The sequence below is a fragment of the Zingiber officinale genome, chromosome 1A (genome assembly GCF_018446385.1).
Source record: "Zingiber officinale cultivar Zhangliang chromosome 1A, Zo_v1.1, whole genome shotgun sequence".
Lineage (NCBI taxonomy): Eukaryota > Viridiplantae > Streptophyta > Magnoliopsida > Zingiberales > Zingiberaceae > Zingiber > Zingiber officinale.
This window is the reverse complement of record NC_055987.1, coordinates 168,580,852-168,600,152: the sequence shown is the minus strand read 5'-3', so window position 1 is coordinate 168,600,152 and position 19,301 is coordinate 168,580,852. Positions and strand designations below refer to the sequence as shown.

Below are 19,301 nucleotides of genomic sequence, written 5' to 3'. Positions count from 1 at the left end.
GTTAAAATTTACGAGTTAATATAATTATAATTTTTAACAAATATAAATGGAAAACTTCCTAGATGGCCTCCAAAAAAGTAAACAGTTTGTCAAGGCTCTAGCTCACCCCGAAATGAAAAAGTGAGAAGTTAAGTTCTAAAAATTAAATCTTATGTATATGCTTCTAAAGCCAAAAACACTAAAGAGACCGAGAATCTCGCATAATATTATGTTAAATATTGATTTTCATAAAGTATAAAAAATAAAAAGTATGAAATTTATTTGTTTTTTAAAAATTAAATGGATAAAGTAAAATGAACCAAATTGTTGATAATAAAATATGGACATCAACTGAATTCGAATACAAATATGATAGATTTAAAGTAACATTAATTTAGAATTATTTTAATTAATTTGTAGGTAAATTAAATTTTAAATGGGTTAGATTAAATTCAATCGATTAGGGATTTTTTTTAAAGAAAACCTTCTCTCTGCTTTGTTTTTCTTTTTCTCCCACCGCCGCCGCAAAGCCACGCTCCTCCTCGCGCCGACCTTCTTTGTTTCTCCTCCTCCTCCCACGCATCGAGTTTCTCTTCTTCATCTTCTCACCAACTTCCTTCTTCTTTCTCCTCTCCACCCTTCTTCCGCCGCCCCGGATCAACACCGGCAAACCGATCAACACCGGCAACACCAGCCCTAATCCTTCTTCTTCTTCTTCTCCAAACCACCAAGACCGGAAGCAACCTTCTCCTTTTTCTTCTGCCCTATGCCAGCAAGAGCAAGATCAGACTCAGCCACCAACAACAAGGCCAGTATTCCGCATACTCTGATTCAGCCGCTGCCCTCACCCAGCCTCTTTTTTTAACAATTTTTTCCAGCAACTAGCAACCTCTTCTTCTTCAGGCCAAGAGCGGTAGCTCTTCTTCTTCTTCCCAGCGGACTTCTCCCTCTTTTTCCAGGAAGCAGCAACCTTTTGCAGCAACTCCTGCCTCTTCTTCCAGTCAACTGGTGCACTGCTATTCACCACCGTGGTTGTTCATCGCTGGAGTCTAGGAAAGCCACAGCTGGCTCCTCGTTTTCCAAACTCTTCGGTACCCTTCGTCTACCTTCGTTCAGACGGCCGTTCCTTATACAAGGACCAATTAAAGCTAAGGATTGATAAAATAATTGTATGTTGATATGTGAAATAATTGATTAAATTGGACCAATTATGATTGTTGTATATGCTCGGTTGGCTCGAACATTTCATATCAACGAAACATCTCCATTAGTTTGTCAGTCAAATGAAAATTCTGAGATATATATTTTATTTTATTAAATTTCTATTTAGGATGGTCTGTCTAGATTAGGATTAGAAAAAAATGAGTAAATATATAAGTTTGTTTTTTCGATAGTAGTTGAGGTCGTGCATAGGAATTGAGAGATTAAATTGAGGTTGTGGAATCAACATTTAATCCCTAAACCCTAAACCTTAGCCAATTATCAGATTTTTGTGTTATTATTAGATATTATTTTGAGTTTGCTGAGTTATGTTCATATTCTACTGATACAAGTTCGAGTGTTTTTCTTCAATTAATACAAAATCGACTTTGTTCTGGAGTTATCTTTCCTCAACGAGTACCAAGCAATTTCATGATATAATGGATATTTGGATGGCACAAATATGCTTATATTCATCTATTACAATAAATTGCATCTAAGATGGTTAGTTAGATTGGGTGAATCTCTTCTGATTTGCTATTATAATTACTGTGTATTGAGTATACTTGCAAAAAGCACCAAGAGTCCCATTCTCATTCCTGCACTTCTATATTTCATTTTTTTTCTTGATTAGCAAATGGCCTCATCATTGTTCTTCATTGGATATTTGCTATTTGATTTGCTTTCAGGAATAATGCACTTTATGAGAAAAGCTTGTGGTTGTCTCTCCGCTGAGTTGAATCCTTTGTATACGAGACACTATGCCTCCAAAATTGATTGGAATAAACTTCGACCTATAATTATAAATAGAATAAGAAACAGGGTAAATGACTATCCAATCAAGAGCATGATTCCTGTTGCAAAAGATGTCCTTAAATCCCAAGAAATTTTGTGGAAAGGCGTTTCTTTTCTCCTCAATGTCATCCCAGTGAAGGCATGCAAGTAAGCTACTATACTCCTAGTTCATTTTATAAACCTGCATGGTCATAAACGTGCAAGGTCTCCCCATTTTATGTGATTTTGGAATTAGGAATGGCTGGGAGTTCTTCTTCCAAGGTTAACTTTGCCAAACTAATTGTTGAACACATGCCAGATTCTAGTTTACAAAGAATTACTCTTTTCTTCACTAGTTTTGATTTTGTATTGAAAGAGTTTTCTTTTGGAAATATGGTTCGTCCCTTATTTGCCTATCGGATCATGTCTACCATTCTTTGAGACAGTGCAGGCAAAGATAACAATCATCCTTAAGGTTTGGTGTATATTATCGTTTTTTCTTCTTAATCAATACTGGTGATTTTTTTTACATATACCCACCGTAGTTCATAATAGAAGTTACATTACATGAACTTATACAATGTTTATGACATTATTGCTGCTCACATTAATCTGCCTGAAATCATGGATTGATTGTCAAAAATAGTAAAGGTTTGTGTTTATAATTGTCTTTTCAATCAATCTGTTTGTGAGATTATTATTTCCTCTTAGTCACCTGTGTTGATTTTTTTGTTCCATTCCATATACTTACCATAGTTCATAATGGAATTTAGGTTACAGGAATTTCTATACATTTTTGATGACATTGTTTCTGCTCTAGTTAATCTGTACGAATTCATGGATTGATAGTCGTTTTCCACCTTCAATTTTTAACTCACTCTAAAGAGTATGATACTTTTTCAAGCCTTTGTTCCTTGACCCATTATTTCTCTTTCCTCTGTATCGAAATTTCCACAAGCATTCATTGGTGTTGCCATCATCTCGATTTGTCTTGATAGTATTTTGTAATATTATTTCAGCTCCTGTCCTGAAGTCTATATTGGCAAAACTGGACATCAGATAAACACGTGCCGGGGTTTCAAAAAGAGGGCTAAGAACCTTCCACACCAATGGACAGAAGGAAAACTAATTGACATCCTTCCCCGAGTTGAATCCTATCATCTCCAACACATGCGGAAAAGCATGATAAAGCATGATCAGAGATTTGACTTGCCTCGTGTGCCTGCGATTCTCGAGCTGTGCCATCAAGCAGGAGTAGAAATCCCCGATGAGATTTTGTACAGTTATAGTAGAGAATCCTATGATAGCATAGAATATCCAGGGCAGGTTGCTACCCTGCTGGGAGAAGACATCCAGTCAATTGCGGTGACCACCCTAGATGCATGGGAGAATCTCAGGCTGGGATTGCAGAAGCTTCTCTTTGTCTACCCAGTGAAGGTCTGCCAATATTGTTCAGAAATCCATGTTGGTCCAACAGGGCACAAGGTTCGGGTTTGCGGGCTATTTAAGCACGAAAGTTGGAGGGGGATTCATAAGTGGAAGAGAGCAGAGGTGGATGACTTGGTACCACCAAAGGTGGTGTGGCACCGGCGGCCTCAAGATCCACCAGTGCTGGCCGATAATGGGCGAAATTTCTATGGGCATGCACCTGCGGTGGTGGAGCTCTGCATCCAAGCCGGAGCTAGAGTGCATCCAAAATACTTCTGCATGATGAAGATTCATGGATTTCCTGGCAACTGAGCTTTGAAGGGCCACCTGCTCCATTCACCGAGTTCATGGTCTGATTTAACAATTTTGACATCGTTGTATGCTATCATTTAGGGTGGTTGCTCGTCATAGGCATCGGCATCAATAGCAAATTGATCACTGCTGAATCTCGGCTCAGCAGTTGAAGAGGTTTGAAAATTGCGCTAATTTATTTTCTCATATTGAATGTGTAAGATGAGTGGTAGCATATTGGAAGATTTTTCTTTAGATCCGTGTTTCATCCTCGTGTACATATGGATGATCCATATCAAATAGAACGAAGGACAGGTTTCAATTTGTTTCCGACCTTCGCTTGTTCTGTAAAATTGACTTGTTTGCCATGAACTCATTGTGAGGCTGGTTAATAAACACATGTACACCTCTTTAGTTTATTGTTATTTCATAAAGAGTTTTTCTATTTTTTTGTTGTCTTATTTACCTTGGAAAATTAAAGATGTATATATATATAATCGATTCAACATCGAAATTTTCTAATCGAGCTAATATTGTTAAATTACTAGGTATTAATTATTAGATTATTTCTGTTAATTAACCCAAACAATTAAACAATAGATAATAATTAAATACATATTAATTATTAGTAAGTTAATATGGATTAATATTACTTTAATAAAAACTGGGGCATGCGTGAGTTTTTTTTATGAATTGTCCTTGCATATCATAAAAACATTATATCGTTGATCAATTTAATCCTCGAAGAATATCAAATGAAGTGTCCGTCATTTAATTTAAATAAAATAAAGATAAACCAATAAAATTTTATTTTTTTAAAAAAATTAAAGTATGCATATAACGAAAGATGTTTCGAGTATTGTTCGATATCTGAACTCATGAATGAAACCGGAAGATTTTTTTTTAATAATCCAGGTATGTAAGCCACTATAGTTCTAAAGATGGACAATCCGATCCTACAAATCGACCACAGACAAATCTGGCCCAACAATCAAGATCTCGGATTTTCATTGAAAAAATTGCCCTACTGAAATTTAAACTGAGTGCTTAGGAATATTTGTGCGATATTATTTTTGATTGTGCAGTTATGAATAACTCAACAAGGAATAGTATGTTTTCCTCTTTTAATTTCTAGAATTGCAACCGTATGACAACCATATTCATTAATTACTTCGCATGGGACAATGAAAAGGCAAAAGACATACGATGCACACTCAGTGGCATTACGAAAGGACACCAGATCTTAGAACACAAAATTGAAGTGCCACGCCACTTTTCTATTTATTAAAACAAAGTCATTTTAGAATCTTCTAATTGGTAGGAAATAATTAGCATCACTCAAACACACGCGAGTTGATCAACTCGGCGAAATCCCAAGAACAAGCAACTTGTCAATCCAATATGTACAGATGCCTGGTCAACCTGCATACTGTTATTTGGAGTCTGAGCGTCAGAATCTGATAGATGGTAGAGAGATGAAAAGTCCAACCATCAAAGGTGAGAACTAAGGAAACAGAAGATACAATCCATTTACTATCAACATAATCGCCAATTTCATTTATATGTTTCATTCAAATACAACTAGATATCATCGGCATGAAGCATAGCATGAATCTTACGAAACTGGTGTTAGTGGTAGGTGACTTTCTAGCTTAACAACAGACCCACAAAGCTTCACGCTTGTCTGGGAATTAATTATAGATAATTATCCAAGAATTCAGGAAGATAAACAATAATCCAAGTTAGTTAAGATTATATTACTATGACAAGTTCTTTTGCTTTTATCGTTAGGACTGTTCTAGAGATTGTTCTTTATGAATTTCTGTAAAACATAAAAATATACCTGGTAACAAACCTGAGGAAATCGTCAGTCACTTCCGAAATCCTCATAGCTGACTCCTTCGGAGATGGTGTCAAGTTTCCTCATGTCTTCTTCTGAATAATAAAATATAAAAAATTGATGGTTCAAAAACATAACTCAAGGTGAAAAATTGCAAAGGGTGAATGAAAAAAAAAAAAAACAAAGAAAGTAACCTTTTAATTCCCTTCCTGGGGAGTCTGAGAAGTTATTTGAATCATGTGGAAGATAAGGAGATCTATCATAATTCTCCAAAATATCTGTTAAAAAAAAGTACTATGTTACAAAATAGAACAGAATATGGAAATAAAACAATCCATTTGAAATATAATGATAGGAAGCAACCAGCACAGTGAGTGAAATCATCTGTTAAATCTGAAAAACTGAAATTTCGGGGAATCTGACTAAATCCAAGTGTAGACGTATCAATGTCCAAGAGAGTATCATTTAGTGGCTGCCCCGTCAATTCTGAGCTACTGAATGATCCAACTGAAACATCTCCAATGGATTGGTGTGTTTCCAAGATGCTACTGTCATTACTGAATGGGAACTCAGAATTGTTCAAATAGTTAGGTTCTGACTTAATTATTGTCCTGTTCATTCCTGGAACCGTTGACATATTGGAGTCATGTGCAGATAACATACTCGTTGAGGGATTCATGCTTGCACCAAGAATAGAGGAATCACTGCCAAGATAGTTTCCTTCTTGTCCTGATGATCTTCCATTCATAATAACATTTGGAAAACCTCCATTGCAAATCATGCCATCAAGCTTGGCAGGTGAAGATGTGTGTTGAGGTATATAGCACAAGGGAGATTGATGCACTGGAAAAATAACGATAGCAATAATTTTCCATAACAAGTTTTTTAATTCATCCACAGTAATAGTCATCAATCAATAAAGAGTCAAAAGATTTAAGTAAATTAATTTTGATCAAATCTCACCACAGTATTCCAAGCTTTTGTTCTGCACATAAAGCAAGTTCACTACTAAGGTCATCAATCTTCATAATGAACTGAAGTTAGTCCTTACATCCTTCTATTACTATATTGAATGCATTTTAGTCCTTAACCAATTATTTGTTAAGCAAAGGAACAAATTCACAGTTATAGATATTTCACCAAACCTAAGAATACGACCTATTGTTAGGTTGACTGAAAACAAACTTGTAATAACTTGCTAGTCAAGTTTAATAGATGTTGGCTGTGAATTGCATTTTCCTTAGCACAGCAATCAGTAAATGACCAAATCATTTAGACATACATCTGTTTTCTTTCTTTTACATTATCAAATCACAACAGCAATCAGTATATGTTTTCTTTTCTCTTTCTATTCCACACCATCCATCACCATCCTGTGTATTAGATAATCTTGATATGTTAGAACTTAATTATCAATAAAAAGAGCTCAAACTCAAAATAGTTGAAAGTAAAAATCTGAAGATTTTGGTCCAAGGTTTCCACTTAACAATCATCAATTTACACCTAGCATCTTTCAGTAAATAAACATTAAAATACCATTTCTAATTAAGTTATCCATGATAGCTATGGATTTTATTTTATTTTTAATAATGCAAACGGATCAAACTCATACATTAAAAAAATAAGGCAAGAGAAAGCATCCCATGCAGTCTGTTATGACATAAGGGCAATGCAATACAAATCAAGGAAAGAAAGACTCCACCCAATATTCACACACTTGTATAAATTCTGTAGTCACATCTCTGACATTAGACGCCATGAATTCTGCAGCCAACGTTCTCCAAACTACATTACTCTAAAACTGAATAAATTGAAGTGTTTTCCTTTATAGAAAGTGAGAAAACACATCCACTAAAGTATTCAAGAAAATTTCAGAAGCATTGCTTTTCATCTGACTGTTTTGAAGAAAGTAATCCAGTATTCTTTCTCCCATCAAATGTAGGCCGTGCCACTTAAAAAATAAAATGACAGTTTTCTAACAGATCTGTAACATTTACATTCTTTCAATATAGCAACATCCAAGTATTGAAGTTCCAAAAGACAGCCAAGTATACTTTACCAATATTTTAAAAGAAAAGATGGATAAAAATCAGAATCCAAATTCCTAGAAATTAAAAAGTTGAGTAAAAGGATAAAATGGTATATTGTTTAAAAATAATCCCAAAGATTTTTAAACAAGCTCCATGCCAGAGGAATACAATATAAGCCAATTACAAAAATTATCTAAATAAGGATTATAAGAGTTAGAAAGAAGCATACTAGCAGAAGAGTTAGACCCATTGGGCAGAGGTATGCTAGAAACACCAGATGGACATGCTTTCTGCATCATCTCAACTTGTTTTTCAAGGAGCTTGTTGAAAACCATTATTTGATTCTTAACAATAAGTCTAACATGATATGCCTCAAAAAATTCTCGATTCTCTTCCTCAAGTTTTTGCCAAACTGTAGTGCAAACAATGTGCAAAGTATTATCATTCTTATAACCAACTAGCATGAATTGTCCATGACTGAAAAGCAAATCAATAATCATACTGATGGTAGCTTAGAAATTATTGTTAACTGATTGTCTATATATACATGTACATTGTTTAACACTTAATAGCAGAAATCAGATAAGAAGAATTAATTTAGTGCCTCTAATTGTCCCTGCTTCATTCAAGGCCCCATCATTACAAGATCTACTTTCATAAATCAATATTAGGTGATTTAATAGAACATGAAATCTTGTTTAAACAATTGTAATATCAGCCAAATTGTTGCATGTAAACAATACCGAGCATGATAAAGTTCAATTAGAATACTTGCATTGCCATACTGCACCTATATGCTGAATGTGATATGAAAGTATAGATAAATATTCAACAATTTTCAACTCTTTGCATGGTTTTATTGCAGATACATCTAATAATTCCAAAAGATCAACTTATTAACAGATAAATCAAGTAAACCAACATGAAATAGAACAAAAATAATCAAAATAGACCGGAATAACTAGAATAAAATCTCACTATGCTACACTTCAAGATATAAAGCATATTTATTAACTACCAAGTTGAGTGAAACTGGGCTCTATCTTTGCCTGAATAGATAATGTGTCAATTACTTCTTTCTGATTCATATAGAGCTGCAGGCACCGCTCAATTAGGTTCTGAACCTGAAATTTCAAAAGAAAGGAATAACAAACTGGAACAATGCATAGGTCTCAATCCAAAATAAATTCAAACATAAAAGATACTAGACTCAATCATACTAAAAATAAAAGATACTTAACTCAATCCTATTAAAAATAAAAGATACTCGACTTAAATAAAAATCAATTACTATAGCTGAATCAATTCTCTTGATATGCATCCTTCTTTCTAAATTTGTCGTGTGCATCTCTTGTATTTGATGGGTTCTAGATGGGCTTACCTACGGTCCACAACAATTGTCCATGTAATAAAATATAGTTTAGTACAACCATCAAATGGAATGCACCATTGAAGTTTATGATTGCTTGACTGAATTCCATAAAGCATGCTTCCTATATAACTTCTTGATAATCACACGTAGTATAAGAATTACTTGAATAAGGAAGATTTCATATTATCCTGATAAAATCAGAATCTTGACTTCCTTTGACGTATTTGAACAACAGGCCATGTTTCTTTTTAAAAAAATTATTGGCTTTCCCAGTTCCTTTTCAAAAGAAAGTAAAATTGTTTTTGAGTATGTGTTTGATAGCAATTTCATAAGACAATAAGTAAATTCGTAAAATATGTCCTGGGTAACTAAGGTAGAAGGGGGGGAAAACTACATCATTGGCCAATCAAATAGAACTGAGAGACCTCTAACTGCAGAATAGTCATTTTTATGGAGTTGTATCACAGTATACTCCTCCACCAACGAGAAATAACCTCATGGTCACCCGCCACCTATAGCTCCATCCTCAAGGTCATCTACTAGTCCACTCCACATAGCACCCTAGCGTATTGGTTACGAATGGGGCTCACCATAATGCTACTAACATCCAAGATCAGTGGTCTAACAATTCAAAATGACCATTCACTTCGACAGTTTGCCCTCCACCCTTTTAATTCATAGATCATCTTACATTACCAACTTGGAGCTGTAGAATGTTCCTGTCTACATCCCATGGGCACTTACCATCAGTCACGTTGTGAACACTACTCTGAAAAATGTAGCATCGCATGCAAAAACTAAATCGTCATGAGAAAAAAAGGCTAATGATAACTCAAAACATAGCTTCCGCTACACTCACTTGTCTTACGGCCTACCGACAAAATCCACCAACGTTCAGATAAAACAGACCGACCGCAACACACGAACAACCAAAAAGGAGGCGACATGATCGCGATCAAAAGAACCAAAACCTAACAAACCGGGGGAGAGACACGCACCAGTTGTATGTCCTCACGAGACACCTTCCTGACTTCTCCGCTGGCCATCGTTCCCCTCGCTTCGGTCCCCAAAACACCACGATCGTGGTCGCAGAAGACGGATCACCAAAGAACCTACCAAACCACCTCGTCGAAGTCAGTTGATCACAGAAGTACGCAGCATGATCCCGCAGCAGGAGAAGGAGATCAAGCCGTAAAGAGCGAGAAGAGATGAGAGGCGACGGAAAGACCTCGGGACGGAGCTCGGCGGAGAGGATTCTCTGCGAAGGTGGCAGAGGGAGGATTGGGATATGGAGTGGGAACAGGGAGAGAAGGAGCTGAAATCGGAGTGCGCCCACCCACTTGACTTGAGTTGGGGTTTTATTCGGGTGGGGGACAAAATGACAAGGAAAACGTCGCCGTTGATCAGCAATCCAGCGGGCCCGATTTTTTGGTCCCTTTTATTATTATTATTATTATTTATTTTTGTAATGTGATTTTGGATTTGAACAAGAAAAAAAAAAAGGGACAAAATGGGAAATAATGATAAGGATTTTGCATACCTATCCATCCATCAGTCAATTTGGATGTGAGTGCGTTTGGATGGGGTCGAGACTCAATCTATTTCGTATTTAATATTAATATTATTATTATTATTTTAGTAATGAAATATTCTAACAAGGAAAATGTTGTGTGGTATAACGGCGAGAGGGATTAAAACGTCTTCGGACGACAGATGATTATTGGGGTGTTGTCATTAATAGATTTAGAGGTTAATTCTTGATAATGAAATATTGATTGATTTTTATCTTTTCCTATGTAATGGTGATGGTTTAAAAGTTAAAAAAAGTTATCGATGAATAACTAAGAGACTATCATGGTGATGGTTTAAAAGTTAAAAAAAGTTATCGATGAATAACTAAGAGACTGATAGTCTAAGACGTAGTCTTTTACCACCTAGAGGGATTAAAAACAAGGAGCCATATGAGAGGGAGGGGGTGTTGCTACAAGTATGCACTAAGAAAATTGTTATAAGGGCATTATGATGATGGATGGATCTCTCCCAGGGAGGAAGCACATACCCAGATGACACAAACCCTTTTGACTTTATCGGCCTTGCTAAAAGATACCAACAACTCTTACAAGACTAAAAGCAACCACTCTCCCTCAGTGAATTCTCAAGGATTAGCCTACAACTCCATCAGCTACAACAAGTAGCAATACAGGCAGCTAACTCTCTCCAGCAGCTAAGGCTGCTGCATACCATGAAAAAGGAAAAATGTCAATGGAGGAGTGCATATGATAATTGGTGATTTGATTGGTACCCTACTACTAAACAGATAGACGAACAGCTGGCAACAACTACAAATCTACTACATGACGCCTTTAGACAGATGGACTCGTTCCAGCTGTAAAGGACCACAACTACTTTGCGGAGGTGGTGGACCCTCAAAGAATCTTGTGACTCATCCAACAAATAAAGAATGCGAATTATTGTATTAAAACAGTATGAGTGTGTCTACGTTGGAAAGCAGATTCTCTCTTATCCTGAGGCAACAAACGCATGTAATGATGGGACCCAATGAGCACCCAGCATCGTTTGCCCACCTCTATATAAGAGAAGTAGTATAACCCTTACAAGTCATTCAAGCAAACCATGAGTCTTACTTGGGGTATTGTAAAGAGTTTGGCAATAAGAATCTATAAGTTTCTCATCCTTTCTTCTTATTTCTTTTGCTAAACTTATATAGATCTATCGATCCTAGATCCTCGCACCCCACACTCACACACCTTATGATCTCGCCTCTGTAATCATAGTTAATAACTCCAGTGCCAATATCCATTCCATATTTTCATGTGTAGCTAGATCTGGGGGTGATTCACCCATAGCTTCCCCATGGAATTGCCATACCGATACCAGTATGAATTTGAGCCCTCCTTCGTGGAGGTATGGTGCAATTATGACTTGCTGCTAAATCATATCCTACAACACTCGAGGACTTTCTCTTAGGTAAAATTGCAGAGGGAGAGAATAAGTATACCGGAACGTCGGGATAAATTTGATCTTCAAGAATTTCATCTACTGGGTCATAAATATATGTGAATACTCTTAGTGCCTGCTCCATGAGAACCACCAATGTATGTAAGGACTCTTCGTCACTTTGTATTTCTTCATCACAGTGGTTGTAACGAGGTTGCTCTGTCATCCTTGCTTCTCTGTAATTGCTGAAATTTAATGAAATTCACCCGCCCATAAAGTTCCTATTGCTTTACCTCTGTAGGTTGCATAGGAATATTAAGGGCCGTTGGACGGATTGTCCAGTTTAACTACTGGCGAATCCGACATTGACCCCATGACTAGCTAAATAGTCGACGACTCCTTGTATTTCATAGGCGAATCCGACATTAGGGATGTTCGATAGTCTTTCGATAAGCCCTCTTGTGATTAGTAGATTTGCCTCACCATGCCACCACTGCTCATATGCTCAAGTAAGGATGGTGACTTGAATATTTTGAAAAAAATCACCAACTGTTAGCATTAGATTGGGAATTACATAGACGAGTTGGCTTCGCCTGGTTAGGTCCACTTTTATGGATGCGAGGATGGCTTGATCTCCTTCCCATCGGTTATCACGAAATACTATTAAGGTCATGGTCCCTTCTTTCCGTCGATGTAGGGTCTGTATTCGAACTTGCAGTACACCTAGGTGGATATATTGCATCCTGCTCCTTTGAAGTTGGAGAAAGCTTTCTTCTTGGATGAACGTTTTGTCTGCCTGATGGCCTTCTGTAACCAATATTGCTTCTTCAAATCGGTGCATATAGATCCGGTGGTGTACATCATCTCTTCGGGAGTGATACAGAACCTCCACAGAGACAATAGAGGGTCTTTCCTATATAGAGAGACGTAGCTGTACTTGGGGATCTATTTGTTGTTCAAGGGCGTGAATTGGTACAGATCCTCCAGTTAATCTTTTGCCCAATCTCCTGGTAGCTTGCTGAGCATTATGGAGCCTCCTTTGGTTACGTTGATATTCCCTAATTTGGTCTTCAAATAGGAGTGTTGTTGTTGTAGATGGTTGCTCAACGCTGGTTCTTGAGATCATTATGTCTTTAATTTTTTCCTGTTCTTCCTTCAAGATCATGTACGGGTCTTTGAAGACTCTTAGTTTGCCTCTGGGTTCTTTTGGCCTTTCTGCTGGCCCTAAAGAAAGATTCTTTAGTTTTTCAATAATATCTTCAGGCACAATTTTTACCTGAGTCTCGCCTTTTGCATGATCTCTGATAACTTTGAGGTCTCTTTGAATCTCCTTCAAGCTCTCAGCTATTTGTACTAACAACTGAATTTGGGTGTTATTTTGTTTGATGATTGATGAGTTTCCAGAGGTTGGTCCTTGAAAATCACTAGGATTGACGAATTCGACAGTTGGTGCCTCAATTTGCTCTGTTGCTTGAACAAAGTTCTGGTATGATGTGGTACCCTTGGTGAGTGTAGTTCATGAAAAGGTTCACTGTTCTAGTCGGTGGAGTAATGCTTCTATTCGTACCACTTTGCTATTCAGGTTCTCATTTAGCTTTAATGGCTCTTGTTCCACCAGCTTAGGGTGCTCAGCAATTTCTGCAATAAGGTGCTATGACCTCTTGCTTTGTCAAAGGTCTATTTTCTATATAAGTAATGGTTAGATTTTTCAAGCCTTGGCTTAGTCATTGGACTTCGCTCTCAAGGGTTTGACACCTTTCTAGAATGTTTTTGAAATGCTTCAGGTGAACACGAGAAGATAGACTCTATCATAAATGGCGGCTAGGTTATTTGCTAACTGGCTATTGGTAACTTTGGATGTGGAAGCAAGATCAACTTATTCAAGGCTTGCGGTTCAGGAATTCTTATACCAATCCTACACAGATTTTTTTTCCCATAACTCAGACATCTAACTTTAAATTCTCTTAGTTAGGACAGTTCCTCTCCAGGTTTTACTCACACAAGTATGCCCTCGGTCTTTCTATGGCTCACTAGCCTTTAGGCCGAGTTAGGACTTGTTCTTTTGTATTTCTTGATTTACATAATATCAACAATCTTAAAGAATTTTAAGTAGAATACCGGACAGTCATGACTTTCCTTCCCTCTAGCCTTTCTACCTTGATCTTTCGGGACTTAGGCTACCATAGGCGGTGATATCAGCATTGTGATGAGTGAAGTTGGCTTTAAAGTAAGTAAAGATAAACTATCTTTTAACCTCTTTCTCCACCTTGCTGGTTCTTTTCTTCTCCATCCTCTCTTATATTCGAACAATATTTAACTGTTTTATGTTTTCATGTTCAAATTTTGAATATGCATCCCTCGCCATTGATTATATTTATGTTTTTAAAATACTTAAATGCCTCCAAATGAGCATTTAAATAGATTTAGTCAAATTTATTATGAGTATAACAATTTTAATCAGAGAAACGTCAAAACTATGACTATTAGATGGATCTAACACTGTTGAATTAAACAACAATTTTGATTTTTTTTGTTACTTTAAAAGTATATGTGTACCGTATAATATTTTTTGTGAATTTTATATAAAATGTTAGCCTACATGGTGCACACTGTGAGCATCAAGTATTTTTTTTTAAAGGTATATATATATATATATATATTTCTCACAAGGTATAATATTAGTCTGTATATTGATTCGATGCATATTTCTCGACGATGACTAATAACTCTCGATGTTCAAGTGTATTTTCAGACATTCTGATTCAATTTTAAAAATCGAGGTACTCGAGGATGGATCTGAAGTTATGAAAGCCGCTTATCAATGTGCATCGAACTAATGTGCATGCTAAATAATTCTTTCTATCCATACGTCAATTAATTCTAAGGTGGAATTTAATTCTATAAAAATTTATCACACATAAGATAAATTAAAAAATTATTAATCTAATACTCTTAAATCAATCATCTATTAATAAAAAAAAAAATTATGCAGTTGAGACTCACTCTATCAATATCTCAGGAAAAATAAATAATTAAAAATGTGCCCTGTTTTTTTTTAAAAAAAATAAAAACAAGATCCGCTCATTATTTTCTACCAAACATACCCCTATGTGATTAAAACAATTTCAATTAAAGTCGCTTTATTTAAAATAAAAAGAAACAAAAGAAACAAACAAACAAAACTATAAACCTTCATAAAATAATAATTTTAATTTATTTTGAGTTTTTTAATATTTAATTGAATGCAGAGGGAAAAAATAAAAATAGAAAAATTACATATAAGCTATTTTGGCTCCAAATGATATTGTTTTATACAAAGCAATCAAAGCAACTTCTAGATGACACTATTTTAGTCAAAATAATATCATGATATGATTTCAAATTATGACATTCGAAGTTTGAATCTAACTATGACGTATTTATAGAATTTTTTCTTTCAAATAGAGGACGTATCCAAAAGATACTGAGGTTACGTATGCTTCTCAATTTATCCTGATGATCAATGAAAAAATTTTATGGAACCAGATTGATCATCATAGTTAATGAAATTAATTGGGAATATTATTTTTTTTAGTCAAAATATTTTTATCCTGGAGTTCCAAAATAGAGCATGAGCTATTTTAATTTTCTGAAAAATAAAAAATCAGTAATTTTAATTTATAGATTTTAATCATTAAAAATTTCGTCCAGAGTTGTAGACGTCGATACGATGACGAGATCACAACTCAAAGCAGTCATGTGAGGTCAATTCCAAGGGGTGAATCAGATCCATTTCGATTCTTGCAAAACTGGATCGGACCGAACTCGATCGTGCCGCTGTTAGCCCGATTCCATGGGCATCGAAGAGGGCGGCGGCGGAGCATCGGTGGCCATCCCGTCGGGTTGTGGCTCTCTGCACCGAGCGCTGTTGGAGTGCCACCGGCGCGCCGGCGACCCGCGCCAGCGCTCGGTGCTGTGCCGTCACCTGAATCGCTCACTGGCCGAATGCGTGGTGGCCGAATGCTGTCCCGAGGAGTCCGAGGCGGTGCGAAGCCTCTGCTCCAGTGCCGGAACCGCCCTCAAGCGATCGCAGTGCCAACGCGCGCAGCTCGCCCTCTCTGTCTGCCTCTCGTCGCACCAGTTGCCCGATTCGTAGCGGTGTCGGTCTCAATTTTCGGAATCCTGACCTCATCTATAGTGAATTCCTTACTCTGGTCTCGGTAAGAAGCATACTCCTTATCCGTGTAGAAAGAATCCTGATGATGGATCCAAGCAATAATCCTAGGTTTTCCATTCGATAAACAACATATAGTATTTGGGCGAAGACCCACTCGTACCTTCAAACAGAGAATAAGCGCTTAGGGTTTTCAATTTTTTTTTTAATCTCTGGTTTATTTTGATTGTTGGGTGATTTTTTTTATGGAAGAAAATGCTTCTTTTTGCACAAAAATTTCAGCCGGAATTTGGAGGCTGATATTTTTTGAATTGCTCACTGTACAATTTCTGTAAACTTGTCCAATGTTCTTGATATTATATGCATTATATATTCAGCCTTGCTAGCCCTTAACTGTTGGTTTTTGTTATGGCTCACCCTAATTCTATATAAATTGTCAGCATTCTTGGCCAAAAAAACTACTATGGTCTTGGGCAACTTCTTTCCCAAACTATTTAACATTAAGTACGGATTATGGCTTTTTTTTCAATGTTTTACAAGTCGTTTCTTTGATGATATAAAAAAATGAAACATTGACAAATATAACTCAGTACTTTGATCTTTATGGGATCCAAGTTTTGGATATGAAAATAACTTCTTTTTTTTTAAAAAGAAGCTCTTGATTAAGTTATTACCTTCTCTTTCTTAGTGGATAGATGTTTTTGGCTAATCATGCTAGATACTGCTGTTATGGAATGACTACCGGGCCTTGGTTGGAGCCAAGTTATCATTTTTACTATCACATTCCTATATGGAAGATTTGCATTGTTAGTGTTAACTTTCATTTAAGAACACGTAGCTATATCTCTTAATTTATGTTAAACTCTTCAATGTAAAGCAGGAACATCTCAAGAAACTAGTTGATTACCTTTTACAGTGAAGGTAGCGATTAAACATTTCATGGTGTAGAATTTGGTCTTTGATGTTTCATTTATGGTCTGGAGAAGTAGTAACAATCTAGTTCTCTATGCTAGACTAGATACTACAAGGCACAATGCACTGTGAGCATGAAGGTCAATCTATGTCTTTGGTCCTTGTGGAATGTTTGTTTAATTCTTTAAATGGACTGCTTTGATGAGCTTTTTTTCAGCATATATTATTATTTATAATTGATGTTTTGTCCAAGTCATAAATATAGTGAATAGGATTGTAGCTCTCTCATTTGAGGTGCCATTGAAAAAGTATATACAGTATACTGACCCACTACATAGCGTATCATTTAGATATTTATCACGTACCTTGTGCAATAATAAAATTTCTGTGCAAAATGTGCTGATTAACCTTTTGAGAGCCTCATATTTTTGTGCTTCAGAATATCAATTACCCAGCCTTGAGTACCTGCTGTATATTCATATGGTTGAGGAATTCTGTGTGTTCAGGAAAGTGCATGCTTAAGCCATTTGAAATTTATATTTATCTGAGCTACTTGAAGAATCGACTTTAAACTGTCAGAAGTTTTTGAGAGTGTGCATTCTTATCCCATTCTCACGCCTTCTAGCTCTTTGTTTCTTTGTAATTGACTCAATATTAAATCATCAAATAAACTTAGTTTCATCTATCTACCACTGAATCTAAAACTATATTACTGTCCATATTCAATCTTTTAAGTCTTTTAGTTATCTTAACTCGAGTTTCTTCTCCCTCTATCTAGACTTGACACCTTCAATCCAAATTAATTCCACTTGTCTTATTATGTAGTCACGTTCTTATTATTTTTAACCTATTTTCTCTTATATTATAATCATATGTATTGGACCTTATTTGCTTACGTAGTAATTCTATTTTCTCCATCATATACAATCTTAGCACTCGCATATCTACTTTTTAAGGAAAGGGGAAGGCCAATGGCAATGGGAGTAAGATTTGATGAAGGCCAACTTCAAATCGAGGACCTTAGCTACAACCTCCAAGGTCTCTAAAAAACATAGTAGTGCTCACATATCTACTACAATAACTTTTACATGTATTGTATCATTTCTGAATAAGGATATCCTGGTGCACGAAACTTTCGTCAATACGGAATCCCATAAAAGATCTATTGTAGTGAGCCTTACGTTATATTGTAAGACTATTTCCGCGATTCAAATCTATCACCACTAAATCATATGACAACAATTGTATTGTTGCGCTAAAGCTCCTCTTTTGTCTTGACTACCTAATATATTTTAGGTTAGTTGAACTGTTAGCATCAAAATTTTAATGAGGGTGTTCTAGCCTAGTAAATGGAAATCTTGCATTACAAGATCCCATGAAAATACAATGTGTAAAGACTAGTTCTCCCCTTTGGCTTCTTCTTCCCCACTGGTCTACTTGGCTCCTTTCCTAGCCTATTAGTGTCTCTCCTGGCTACTCAAGAAAGAGAGTAGTGAAGTATGCATAAAATTGATGTTTGTTATCTTGAAATATGGCTTTTAATGGTTGACACCGAGAGAATCCATTTCACTCAATTGTGAGTTTGTTTAGCACTTGTACTTGTAAAATACTCAAGAAAATGGTAGTGATTTATGTGGAATGACATTGTCTAGTGGTAACTGGATGTTTCTGGAGCAAATGTATATTGACATATGAACCACATGAATGCTAATAGATATGAGCCAAAATACTGATGGCGTCTTTTTCGCTTGCTCGGGCTCCTCTTTCGAAGCTACGATTGCCTCCTAAAGATCTGAGATCGGTCTAAAAGACAAAGCATGTTAGGATTGGCTAGTTTAATTGGCGTGACCACTTTGATGTTCAAGTCAACATCAAGTGAATGGATAGGTGGTTGATGTTCGAGTCAACATCAAGTGAATGGATAGAAAATTTTACAAACATGATATATATATATATATATATGATTTTTTTTCGATGTAGAGGTAACTTTCTCTACTAAGCTCTCTAATACTCTCTCTCTCTCTCTCTCTCTCTCTCTCTCTCTCTCTATATATATATATATATATATATATATATATATATATATAGATAGAGAGAGAGTATTAGAGAGCTTAGTAGAGAAAGTTACCTCTACATCGAAAAAAAATCATACTTGTAACTCACCTCCTCCGACTATTATATAGCAAGGAAAAGGCAATCTCCACGTGACTATCCTTGGAGAGGCAGTTAGGGAACCAAGGATCGATAGTCGTTGAGCTGCACCTCCAACAACGCCCATGTGCGTCCGCTAGCCCTCCTTCCAAGAGAAGGTTATGAGACAATCGTTGAGGGTTATCTCTACGTGCGCTACCATATATTCATCAG

General features: G+C 36.2%; 3 protein-coding genes and 1 long non-coding RNA gene across 9 annotated transcripts; 3 read left to right on the top strand and 1 right to left on the bottom strand.

The window, feature by feature from the left end:
• Positions 1-439: 439 nt before the first annotated feature.
• On the top strand, positions 440-4,091 carry LOC122038363 (APO protein 4, mitochondrial-like). 4 transcript variants are annotated; one of them, XM_042598077.1, is made up of 4 exons: positions 440-787; positions 883-1,070; positions 1,869-2,121; positions 2,973-4,091. In XM_042598077.1, exons 3-4 carry the CDS (start codon positions 1,874-1,876, stop codon positions 3,691-3,693), a joined length of 969 nt encoding a protein of 322 aa, XP_042454011.1. In that variant the 5' UTR covers positions 440-787; positions 883-1,070; positions 1,869-1,873; the 3' UTR covers positions 3,694-4,091. The 4 variants fall into 4 exon arrangements, with proteins under 4 accessions (XP_042454011.1, XP_042454012.1, XP_042454010.1 ...); XM_042598078.1 differs by having other exon boundaries at positions 883-1,148; XM_042598076.1 differs by having other exon boundaries at positions 440-1,070.
• An 824-nt stretch (positions 4,092-4,915) lies between these two features.
• On the bottom strand, positions 4,916-10,253 carry LOC122038361. Of its 3 annotated transcripts, XM_042598072.1 has the most exons (8): positions 10,143-10,253; positions 9,913-10,026; positions 8,561-8,666; positions 7,772-7,954; positions 5,876-6,355; positions 5,707-5,790; positions 5,516-5,607; positions 4,916-5,101 (listed from the first exon to the last, which is right to left on the bottom strand). In XM_042598072.1, the coding sequence occupies exons 2-7, from the start codon at positions 9,958-9,960 to the stop codon at positions 5,540-5,542; spliced, it is 969 nt and encodes a 322-aa protein (XP_042454006.1). In that variant the 5' UTR covers positions 9,961-10,026; positions 10,143-10,253; the 3' UTR covers positions 4,916-5,101; positions 5,516-5,539. The 3 variants fall into 3 exon arrangements, with proteins under 3 accessions (XP_042454006.1, XP_042454007.1, XP_042454008.1); XM_042598073.1 differs by having other exon boundaries at positions 5,528-5,607; positions 9,913-10,242; XM_042598074.1 differs by lacking the exon at positions 7,772-7,954 and having other exon boundaries at positions 9,913-10,242.
• A 1,300-nt stretch (positions 10,254-11,553) lies between these two features.
• LOC122012282 lies at positions 11,554-13,996 on the top strand. The gene is made up of 2 exons (XR_006120176.1): positions 11,554-13,377; positions 13,455-13,996. It is a non-coding gene; the product is annotated as an uncharacterized LOC122012282 (long non-coding RNA).
• A 1,602-nt stretch (positions 13,997-15,598) lies between these two features.
• Positions 15,599-17,087, top strand: LOC122012276. The gene has a single exon (XM_042568758.1). The coding sequence runs from the start codon at positions 15,705-15,707 to the stop codon at positions 16,005-16,007; it is 303 nt and encodes a 100-aa protein (XP_042424692.1). The 5' UTR covers positions 15,599-15,704; the 3' UTR covers positions 16,008-17,087.
• Positions 17,088-19,301: the final 2,214 nt, after the last annotated feature.